Genomic DNA, 12296 nt, shown 5'->3' with positions numbered 1-12296 from the left:
CCGGAGGCTGGAGAAGGAGGCCCCGATCCAAGATGGCGCCGGCCCGTCGCTCGTGGTGGAGGAGCCGGAGAGCCCTGCTACATCCAAGGTATTGGAAGCGATTGCCACCTGCCAGACCATGCTGACAACTAAAATCGAGGAGGTGAAGGTAGATATATCACTGATGCGTCAGGATATGCAGAAGCTAAGGGACAGAGTTGGTGAGGCTGAACACAGAATCAGCGAGGTGGAAGACTCCCTCCCCCCATTGCAAAGCTCCTCAGACAGGCTGCAGCAACAAGTACACCTTATCCTTCAAAAACAAGATGACATGGAGAATAGGCTGCGCCGCTGTAACTTGCGGTTCATTGGCCTCCCGGAGGGCTCTGAAGGTGCAGACCCCTCATCTTATTTGGAACAATTGCTCACTCAAACATATGGCAGAGAATCCTTTTCACCCACTTTTGTTGTGGAACGTGCACATCGCTTCTCAGGGCGTCCCCCCCCCTCAGGGTGCACCCCCCCGCACATTCATCGCTAAATTCCTGAACTATCGGGACAGAGATGCCATATTGCGCCTGGCCAGAGTTAAGGGGAACATTCCATTTGGAAATCACAAAATAGCGATTTTCCCCGACTTCTCTGCTGAGGTCCAGAGGCGCCGCAAGAGCTTTTTGGAGGTCAAACGCAGGCTGCGTATCAAGAATATCAAATACTCTATGTTGTACCCGGCCCGTCTTAGAGTGGAGGGTGAGGACCGAGCCCACTTCTTTGAGGATCCGGAAGCCGCCATCTCCTGGCTAGAAGGACTGGAAGCTAGAGCCTGACCACCTTGCCCTGGCGACTTCATGACACTTTCTCCCTGATTGCCTATGCCTTATGCTGCTGCAGAGGTGGGGGGGTTTTTGTAGATCCTGCGGAACTCAAGACTTTGCGCCCCCCTTCCCCCCCCCCCTCATTTCCCTGAACCACTGCTCCTGTGTTTGACCGGCGGAGCGCCCTAGCTCCACAGATGGAACTGATTTTTCTGTTCTCTTCCTATGGATTTCCACCTGCCCATAGGTTTTGCTACCCAGCGATACACCTGTTGGTTTTCGCCCCCTACACCCGCTCAGGCGTGTGTTTGTGCCCAACTCCCCTGTTGCCCCCTGCGACTTCTGCTGGACCTGGGCCCCCGGGCCCCCTTGCTTGTCCTAGTTGTATTTTGCTGTATTTTTGCTGACTATCCTGGGGGTCCCTGGCCTCCTGATCTTGCTCTTTACCAGTCGCATGTGGGCCTGTTCTTGTTGAGGCACTTGTTTGGGAACATGCCCGCACAAGTTGGGGTTGGTGCAGGGCAGGGAGGGGGGATTGGGGTATTACCATTGTTTACAGTTTATAATTGGTACAATCTCTATACTGTTTCTGTTCTATGCACATTGACCTCAAGTAATAACTGCCTGCTCTTTTGCTGCCGTTTATTAATGCTAGTGTATGACCGTGGAATTGTTAGTTCTGTGGCCTTATTGCCTGAGATCCTGGGAGCCTCCGCTCCACGCTCCGTATTACCCCTGCCATGGCCGCATTGAAATTGTTGACGTGGAATGTCAGGGGTATGCGCGATAAGATTAAACGGACGGCTGTCTTTAATGTTTTACGCCGTGTCCGGGCTGACATTATAGTACTGGTGGAGACACATTTGGAGGGCCGCGTACAGCAGTCTCTCAAACGGCCTTGGGTTGGCTGGGTGCAGCACTCTGCATATAGCTCGCACTCCAGGGGTGTGGCGCTTCTGGTGGCCAAATCGGTACATTTCCAGCTCCTAGGATCTCAGGTTGACCCAATGGGTAGATATGTCTTCCTTAAAACGTCAGTCTATGGGGAATTGATGCTGCTGATGGCTTTCTATGTGCCCCCCCCTTACTCTGCTGTGGTTATAATGGAGGGATTGGCGTTTATGGCACAATGCCCGGGGGCCCCGGTGATCTGGCTGGGCGACTTTAACAATGTGATGGACTCGGGTCTGGATAGATCCGGTGGCGCCTCCCAGGCGCCGCCGGGGTCGTCCCCGACCAGGTTCTCCCGATTGTTGGAGAGCTTTGGTTTGGCCGACGCAGCAAGTACCCCGCTCAGCGTGCGTACTCCTGTTTCTCGGCTGCACACCATTCTATGTCACGCATTGATCTGATATTGATGTCTCGAACCCTGCTCCCCAGGTTACTGGCGGCAGGCTTCGCCCCACGGACTCTGTCTGATCACTGCCCTTATTGGATACTGTTGTCCTTGCCCTGCAATAGACCTCCCCCGGCCTGGCGCCTGAATCCCGCCTGGCTCCCCTTGGTGTCTGATGGGAACGACATTGAGGGGACCTGGACACAATTCTTTTCTGATAATGAGGGCACTGCCTCCCCGGCTGCAGTGTGGGAGGCATTTAAACTGTTCGCCAGATCCACTATGATTTCCAAAATCAAAGCTGTTAGAGCGCGGGCTGCTGAGGAGATCTCCAGGGCAACGGCGAATCTGTTTGAAGCTGAACAGGCCTTTATGGCGGACCCGACTCCGACGCATGAATCCCAGTATAAATTGACCTCTAAAGTCCTTTCCCAACTTGAATATGAGAAGGCGAAATCTAAGATGTTTTTTCAGAAGCAGAATCTGTTTGCACATGGAGAGCGGGCGGGGAAACTCCTCGCATATTTAGTTCATTGTGAGGATAGACCCCCGGTAGTTATTACTTTAAAGGATGACCTGGGTAATGAGATCACCGATCCTGCTGCGGTGACACAGTGTTTCCGATCATTTTTTAGTACACTTTACACCTCTAGGGCCCCCGCTGACTGCACTGACATGCATGACTTTCTGGACTCTATTGCCTTTCCCACATTGACACCTGACCAGTTGGCGACCCTCGAGGCACCCATTTCTGTGGAGGAGATTGCAGCAGCCGTGTCCGAGTTCCCTAGATCTAAGGCCCCCGGCCTGGACGGCCTCCCGATTGAATTCTTCTCCCAATATTCGGAACTCCTTTCTCCTAAATTATTGGCTTTGTTTCAATCTCTGTTCAAGGATGCAGCCCTGCCCCCTTCTATGCGGGAGGCGCTAATTGTGCTCATCCCCAAGCCGGGCAAGGACTTGCACGCCCCAGAGTCTTACCGTCCCATCTCTTTGCTCCCAGTAGACACTAAAATCCTTGCGAAAATTTTATCCCTCCGTCTTAACAAGGTGATCCTTTCACTCATACACTCGGACCAGGCCGGGTTCATGCCTGGGAGGAACACCTCATTTAACCTTCGCCGGTTATTCATGAATCTCCAGGCACAACACGACGGAATGGGCGGCAGGGTGGTGGTCTCCTTGGACACGGCTAAAGCATTCGACTCGGTAGAGTGGCCATTTCTATGGACCTGCCTGGACCGATACGGCTTTGGACCTAATTTTATTAAGTGGGTCAAACTTCTATATAGCGCCCCGGTAGCTAGGGTCCTGGCCAACGGCTGGCAGTCGACCGCCTTCCCTTTATCCCGTGGCACTCGACAGGGGTGCCCCCTCTCCCCCCTGCTGTATGCCCTGGCCGCGGAACCCCTGGCGATGGCCATTAGAGCACATCCCGGGATTCGTGGCCTACGTAAGGGACCGCTGGAGGAGAAAATCAGCATGTATGCTGATGACACTTTGTTATATTTGGAAGACTCTCGAGAATCCCTGCTCACAGCCCTTTCTTTAATTGAACGGTACGGACGATTCTCCGGTTTTCAGATAAACTGGGATAAGTCACAAATTCTCCCGCTTGACGAGAGCCCGCAGGCGATAGCCCCCGCAAACCCGGCACTGCAGTGTGTATCCCGCATTAAATACTTAGGGATCCAGGTGACAGCTAGCTCAGCAGATTATGTCCCAGATAACGTTCAACCCTTGTTCCCTCTGCTTAAGGCCAAAATTCAAGTATGGTCCAAATTACCTCTGGGAGTGATGGGCAGGGTCAATTTAATTAAAATGGTTCTCCTTCCCAAAATTCTCTATGTTGTATGGCATTCTCCTATATATCTGCCACTCAGGCTGTTTAAGCAGATGGAATCACTCCTCAAGACCTTTGTTTGGGGTGCTAACCGGCACAAGATCTCCTGGCGCAAACTCAAAAATCCTACAAATCTAGGGGGGTTGGCCCTGCCGGATTTTAATCTGTACTATCTGGCAGCTCAGTTGTCCCAGTTCTTTCACATTGATAAAACGGATAGAGAACGCTTCTTGACCCTGCTCTGCCCTGGGTGGGCTCATCCCCTCGGGGACCCCCTCCTAGTTATCCTTAGGGGCGTCAGGGGCTCGCCGGAGCCCCTGTGCCCCAGATCTCTCCTATATCACTATTGTCGGATCTGGGAGGTGGTAGCGTCCAGGCTTCGGTGCCCTCCGTTCCACACACTCACCCCTCTGTGGCATAATAGTACATTGCGTGAGTTCCTCTCCATCCCTGACCTGTCGATATGGAGTGGGAGGGGTATTCTCCTCCTTAGCCATATCTCCACGACCACTGGTCTGCGGTCTTACGAGACCCTGCGAGACCAGTTTGCTGGGAGCGCAATGTGGGGGCTATGGAGGATGAGGAATGGGAGGATGCCCTGGAGACGTGCCGCAGAGTGTCGCCAAAACTGTCGGATCGCCTAACCCAGACCTTTATAATACACCAGGCTTATCTCACCCCACTTAGACTGTCCAAATATCACCCTGACTTGGTCCCCTCTTGTCCTATGTGCGCAGACCATGATGCTTCCTTCTTTCACCTATTGTGGAGCTGTCCCCAATTACAGACTCTATGGCAACAGGTAGTCACATTTCTGCACGACAAAATGGGGTCTCCTCTACAACTCTCCCCTAAGGAGTGTCTCCTGGGGGTCTATCCGGATGGAGAGATGCCCAAATCCACTGTCATTTTTCTTCAGGAAACTTTGTTTATAGCGCGTAAATTGATAGCCAGGCGGTGGATGAGACCTACTCCTCCTACTCTAGGATTGTGGATTAAGGAAATTAATAGTGTCATCCCATTTCATAAACTTTTATATAAACATAGGGGGTGCCCTCAGAAGTTCAACAAGATTTGGGACAAGTGGGTGCAGTGCCCTGATACGGCTCAGTAGTGCAGTGGGTAACTACTTTGTGCTGACCGCCCCAATTGACCTAATATTGTCTGCTTGAGTGTTGGGCCGGAAGAAAGTAACTGACTACTGCCTTATTTTTACTATGTCTGTTCTGTTTCTAAGTGTTAATCACTGTGTATATTTGTATTTTTTTGTACTTCTGTGTGTTATGAATCTGATCGAAGTTTCAATGCACGGTTTATTTTTGTATTGTACCAAAAGTTTCAATAAACCTCACTGTTTTAAAAAAAAAAAAGAATGAAACTAGATAGGAGCGGATTTCTTATGTCACTTTAGAGTTGTCTGTTCTTTCATATAGTTTGAAGACCTCATTTATAGCTTATCTTTGGATTTTCCTTAAAATTTAATTCAGGGGCCATCTCCCAAGAAACTCCTGTTTTGGGAGACAGCCCTGTGGAAGTCTGTGGCATTATACTGTGGCAGTACAACCAAGATAGATGATTTTGGCTGCTGGTGCTGAAGATTGCTATGGGCCCTGGTTGTCCTCCTTAGGTAATTTTACATCTTGAGGTGTGGAAGTGGGTTAGTTAAGGTCAGGAGGTGTGAGACAAAAGAATATCTGTACTTTCTATCATACGTTTTTTATTTTTCTTTAGCGCTTTTCCATATTATGGGTTGAGTCTAATGCATGCGCGTTATTGTGGGCTAAGGCAAGCCCAATAATTCTTCAGGGTTTTTTTTCTTCTTTAATTTCAATGTACTACTATCACATGGCATGCTGCAGTCAGCAGCTTCCATATTTATTATATGCATGTGTCCCTTTTTAAAAGGGTTTAGTATTCTAAGCTTACCTGAAAAATTTAATGTTTTCTTCAAACGTGTGAGCAAGCTTCAAGGTGGTTCAGAGACTCCAGCACAAGTAACCTGAATTTTACACTTTTATTGTCTTTCAGATGAAAGGATTGGCATTGAGCAACTCAGAAGTGATCCGACAAGTGCATAATAGTTTTGCAAGGTACTTCCTTTGTTTTTATTTTTCTCTAGATGAGAATTTGCTTTCACATTTTTAAACTATTGTTTACACCATTAAAATTCTTGGAGTTTGAGTGGAATTCCAAGTTAACATTTAAAACTTTTGTCAACTCACTGACACCCCCCCCCCCCCTCCAAAAAAAAAAATGGGTTACTCACTCATCCCCTAGCTGGCTATTTACCTCCATTGCAGAGGCTCTTTGCACTGTATTATATAATATTCAGTGGAGCCATAGGGAATAACAGACAAGGTGTAATGCATGATACTCACCCCAGTCTTTTGTGGTAAACAACCTTTCCTGTTGAGATCATGTACCTGATCTGGAAAAAAGTGCCGTGAGAACTACAATGGTTATCATTTAGGAACCCTTTAAAGGCCACTAGGGTGTTTGGTGCTAGTGTAATTACATTGAAGGCCAACAATCACTAAATTCACTCTTGAAATTTCCCACCTGTATTCCTCTCAGCCAAGGCAAAATTTAAATCCTGAGGCTGGTTGATTGCTATAAAGTTGGAAAAGTGAATTCTCATTTGGTTGGAATATACATAATGTGATAATAAACCCTCAGACCCTCCATTTTATTCAGCACTTTTCATCAACTGATTTAATCACCTACCGAATATCCAGCATCTTCATATTTTAATCCTTGCCTATGTTCTTGTTTCAGCTGGTGCTATCACCACTGCCCCAGGTTTCTTGTTTCAGGGTGGCTTCTTTATCTTGCAGAATCCTTTGGAGCCACCCTTGCATGCAGGGATTAAGAGTTGTGTGTACTTACACAAGGGGTGCTCAATTGCTGGCCCTTCGATATGACCTGCGACCTCCTGCTCTGGGACGAGGGGTAGGCAAACCCAGATCATGGGTTCTTAACCCACCGTCCAAGAGCATCAGTGTTCCTGGATGTGGCACTGGAGGAAGCACGGCTGCGGAGGGAGCAGAGCTGCATAAACCAATGCTTCCTGTATAGTGCCAACTCCTGTCACAGGTAGAGTGATACAAGTTGCACTCCGTCTGGGACAGCAATAGCCGGAATTACCTGTAGCAAGGGAGATTCCTAAATGAAAGCTCATTATTAAAAGTCAGTTTATATTCTAAAATCACACTGTATATATAGACATATCTCTTCTGCAGTGGTTACTGGGCTGCTTTCAAATTGCACAGATGCACCTGCGGGTTACCTACACTGAGCCATAGACTGCTGTTATTACCTGCAGATTTAGTGTGCTGTCAGAAAATGCACCACACCTGTAGGATATAATGGAAGTCTATAGTAAAGTGCAGCTAACCCGCAGGAAATACACAGGTGCAGTGCGCTGCACCCACAGTGCAGGTAAACTGCAGCACATCAGTGTGAAAGCAACCTTAGGCCTCTTTCACACAATCCGCTTGATTCGGTCCATCTGTCTATATTTCCTGCAGAACCAATCGGACCCTTCATTCACCTCTATGGAGCGGCAGATGTAAACGGACTTGTCAGTTTACATCCGCCTACCTCCAATCTGTCTATGCGGATTGGAGGGCCCATAGAGTAGAGCGGGCTGTGCCCATGTCCACTCTGCATATGCTGAGTGGACACAGACCTGTCATCCGCCCGCTCTGCTTATTGTGGCCCACAACCAAGTCGCTTAAGTGGCCCTCACTCTTCAAAAGGTTCATAGAAAGATAGATTTTTTTTTTTCTCCTGGTGTTTTCCTGCGAGATCTACAATCTACTGCCGGACTGGGCGATGGGCTGGATATCAGATGAAAAAAAGGTGAATAAAACTGCGCTAACAAAACAAATCTAAATAATAAACACAATAACAAGCTGCTGACACTCCAACCGACAGTGATGGTGAACAAAGTATTGTAAAAAATTAGTGCAGCGGTAAATGTGTATAAGATAAATGATGCACAACATATCAATGACCAAACAAAAATAGGTGCAAATAATTTCATTAGCGCAGCCATAGGGTTCTGCTACTTTCACACCTATATGTGTGTAGGTGTATATATACATATATGTGTGTGTGTATATATACCCCTATACAGAAGTTCAGATGTTATGCCTGCCTCCAAAGACGCCCAAAAAAAACGCCTGCAACAAAAACGCCCAGGTGTGTTGTTGCAGGCCTTTTTATGGGCATTTTTTGGGTGTCTTTAGAGGCAGGCATAACATCTGAACTTCTGTTTAGGGGTATATATACACACACACATATATGTATATATACACCTACACACACATAGTTGTGATACCCCTACACAGAAGTTCAGATGTCATGCCTGCCTCCAAAGACGTCCACAAAAAAGCACAATAAACGCCTGCAACAAAAACGGCCAGGTGTAAAAGTAGCAAAGCCACTACCCTGCTCTACTGCAATTCTAATACAAATAATCTTTTCTCTTACGTCCTCCGACAGTCGCCGCCTCTTCATATTCGTCACATATGGGGTATTAGACTTTGCTCCGAAGGAGTAGCTAGGCAACAGAATATGTTAACAATAAAGCTTTAACATATCCCACCCTCAAGGGGTGGTCCCCTCAGTCAATACCCTCCTACTTCCTGCAACCATATCTCAGTTTTAATGTCTAGCTTGTCAGGAGTGGCTGGCTCTCTCTGTGCTGGGACTTTCTGTCCCAGACTCTTTCTTCTTTTTAATATTTTGTTTGAGTTTTTCTCTCTACCTTTTATTTAGCTGTTATTTTGTCAGCGTTAGTTAGTTCTTCGGACGAAGAGGATCATGCGGACTGGGTCTCGGGCTGATCCCCCTGGTCGCAGGTCGTGGGTCAGTGGCTTCCCAGTCTGCCATCGAGCGTTCAGCCAGGTAACGCTCCTGGCACAGTGAACGACCCATCCCTGTTCGGTGCAGGGATGATTGGTGAGGTGGCTACCTCACTGGACGCTGTGCCGTTTCTTAACCCCCATTTTGTGCGTCTTGAATTGCGACTCTCCCTGCCTCATGTGCAGCGGCTTGTTCGCCTGTGCGGGTCCCCCACGCCATGTGAGGTAAGTGTATTTATGTGGGGACCTGTCTGTCTGGGGGGGTGTCAGTCTGGGACTGTGTAACCTGCCTCTATTCACACTGCTTGTCTCCCTATCTCTCGGCTGCATGCTGTGGGCTGCAAGGGGGGGGGGGGAGCTGTATGACACTGTGTGTGTCAGACTGGTCAGTGTGAGAAGCTGTGTGCTGTGGGGCATGTTTTTTTGGCATGTTTGGGCATATACAGCGATCGCTGCGGCGATCTGACATGTATTCTGATATTGGAATGTAATGTGTGTTTTAATGCACTGTGGAGCGGCGGTTTCGGCGCCAAACGACGCCATTTTGCCTTCACCCGCTCCGGCCGCATGGTTTACATGCATGGCGGCCATTTTCTTGTAGCCTCCATAGGCTTACATAGAAGCGCCCTGGCAGCATCACTTCCTCTTTCCAGGAACACCGATCGAGGCAGCAGCAGCGGCGAGGATGCATATTCCCTGTGGGGGTCTCATTGTGCTTGAGTGTGGTGCGGTGGGCTGCGCTTGCCGCGCTTGCTTAAAAGGGGCAGTTAACCCTTGGTTGTCTGGCATTACAGGGGCAATGGATTCTCAGGAGGGCAAATTTCCTACAGTATTGGTGGAAAGCCAGGGGACCGCTGTTTCCCCCCCAGGGGGGGATTTAGCCACTATTGTGGCTGGCCTTGCTGCTCAGGTGCAAATGCTGGTGGCTGCTCAATCTACTAAAAGGCCCAGAGTTGCTCTTTCCTCTGATTCTGAGGGTGAAGGTGATGGGGCTGTTCTGGCAGGGGCCTCCTTATCGGGGTCCCGCTCCTCTCTTGATCTAGTGGGGTCTGAGGTGGAGGCTGAAGTTGAGGGGGTTGATAATTCTCCCCCTGGCTCGCCTGAAGAGCTTGCAATCATGGATGAGTTGATTGCTTCCATTAAGCAAACGCTGCGTTTGCAGGGCGAAGTGTGTCCCCCCGCTGCCTTGGCGGCTTATGGGACGCAGAGGAAACGCAGGACGCCGCAGGTTTTTCCCTGCAATGCTGATTTTCAGTGCGCTGTTAAGGATCAATGGCGCGATCTGCGCAAACCTTTTGCGGTACCAAGTAAATTCAAGCTGCGTTATCCTTTTTCGCCTGCCACTGATGAAAGGTGGTGTGTGCCTCCACCAGTGGATCATGCAATTGCGGTTTTGAACAAAGCCACTGCGATTCCTGCAGAGGGTTCCCCTGTTTTCCGTGATGCCACGGATAGGAGACTGGAGTCTCTTGCCCGTCATACTTATTCTGTTACGGGTTCTATGCTTAAGGCTCTGTTTGCTTCTCTCATGGCGGCCCAGGCGATCGCAAGTTGGACGCAGATGCTTAGGCGCGTCCTAGTGGCCGACTCGGCCTCGCCGGCGACCCTGGATATGGTGGATCAGATCCACCAGGGTGTCATGTATCTGTGTGATGCGGACCTGGACCTGATTCCGTTGGCTGCACGTGTGCACAGCGTGGCGGTGTTGTCTCGCCGCCTGGTTTGGTTGAAATGTTGGTCGGTGGACCAATCTTCACGTAAGACCTTAGCCAATCTGCCTTATGATGGGTCTCGCCTTTTTGGGGAGTCCCTGGATGTGTTGATTAAGGGGATCACCGGGGGTAAGAGCACTCTCTTGCCCCATTTCCCCAAGGCTAAGGGGGCTTCTGGGAAGAAGCATGCTAATTTTCGGCCCCCTCGGGGGTCCTTTCGTGCCTTTCGGCCGCACTACAAGGGCAAACCGTTCAAAGGTCAAGGCTCTCAGAAGAAGCCCTGGTCTGGTAAACAGAAGTCCGGCCAATCCGGACCTGCAGCCCATAACAGTTCGGCCTGAAGGGGCGCCCTCACCCAGTTTTGGGGTGGGGGGACGCTTGCTCGGTTTTCTTCAGCCCTGGTTGGCCCGTGTGCGGGACAGATGGGTTCTGGAAATCGTTCGATCTGGTTACAAGATCGAGTTTCTCTCTCGGCCGGAGAGCAGATTTTTTCCCTCAAATCTTCAACTGTCTCCAGAGCGCTTGCGGGACCTGCACCTGGCGGTGCGGGACCTGAGGGCTCAGGGAGTGGTGGTTCCGGTGCCTCTTCGGGACAGGTTTCGGGGGTTTTATTCCAATCTGTTCACCGTGCCCAGAAAGGAGGGCAAGGTTCGTCCGATTCTGGACTTGAAGGCTCTGAACCGCTCTGTGCGGGTTCGCAAGTTCCGCATGGAATCCCTGCGGTCGGTGGTGGCTGCCCTGGTTCCGGGGGAATTCATGGCCTCCATCGATTTGAAGGATGCGTACCTTCACATCCCCATATTCGAGGGTCATCAGAGGTACCTTCGATTTGCCATTGCGGAGGATCACTACCAGTTTGTGGCGTTGCCCTTTGGTCTCGCCTCGGCTCCGCGGGTCTTCACCAAGGTGCTTGCACCGGTTCTGGCCTTATTGAGGGCCCAAGGCGTTTCTGTCCTGGGGTATCTGGACGACATTCTGGTTCGGTCTGCGACCAGCCAGGGTCTGGAGGAGGACCTGTCTGTCACGATGCAAACTCTGCAGGAGTTTGGTTGGACGATAAATTTTCCAAAGTCGACACTGAGTCCGTCGGTTCGTCTCCCCTATCTGGGAATGATACTGGACTCGGTGCAGGCGAAGGTCTTCCTGCCGGAAGACAAACTCAGGACTCTCCGGGAGGAAGTCAGGTCCCTCAGGGACGTTCCGAACTCGTCTCTGCGGACGTGTATGAGATGTCTGGGATTGATGGTCTCGGCCTTCGAGGCGATTCCTTTCGCACAGTTTCACACGCGGGGTCTCCAAGCGGAGATCCTGTCCAGGTGGGACGGGCGACCTCAATCTCTGGATCTTCAAATCTCGTTGAGTCTTCGCACCAGGGAAAACCTTCTGTGGTGGCTCCAGTCCCCGTTGGTGTCCGGGGGCAAGTCGTTTCGTCCGATCTCGTGGACGGTAATCACCACGGATGCCAGCCTGTCGGGCTGGGGTGGAGTTCTGGGCGTTCTGTCCGCTCAGGGGACTTGGTCGGAGGGGGAGTCTTCCCTTCCGATCAACATTCTGGAATTACGTGCGATAAGTCTCTGTCTTCATCGCTGGACGGACCGGCTGCAGGGTTGCCCGGTTCGGGTGCAGACGGACAATGCCACGGCGGTGGCCTACATCAACCACCAAGGGGGCACCAGGAGTGCCCGAGCGGCTCGAGAAGTGGCCGGCATTCTGTCTTGGGCCGAGACTCATGTCCCGGCGATA

General features: G+C 50.4%; 1 protein-coding gene across 2 annotated transcripts in view; it reads left to right on the top strand.

Annotated features, from left to right (window-relative positions):
- The window catches only part of UCHL5 (ubiquitin C-terminal hydrolase L5), a 173698-nt gene that overhangs the window by 53056 nt on the left and 108346 nt on the right, over positions 1-12296 (top strand). For both annotated transcript variants that reach the window (XM_082266656.1, XM_082266655.1), the window contains exon 5: positions 6002-6063. In XM_082266656.1, coding sequence (XP_082122782.1) covers positions 6002-6063 — 62 coding nt within the window. The remainder of the gene's footprint in view (positions 1-6001; positions 6064-12296) is intronic.

This window comes from Pelophylax lessonae (assembly GCF_965119305.1).
Source record: "Pelophylax lessonae genome assembly, chromosome: 8".
Taxonomy (NCBI): Eukaryota; Metazoa; Chordata; class Amphibia; order Anura; family Ranidae; genus Pelophylax; species Pelophylax lessonae.
The sequence above is the reverse complement of the archived record's forward strand: the minus strand, read 5'-3'. Positions and strand labels throughout refer to the sequence as shown.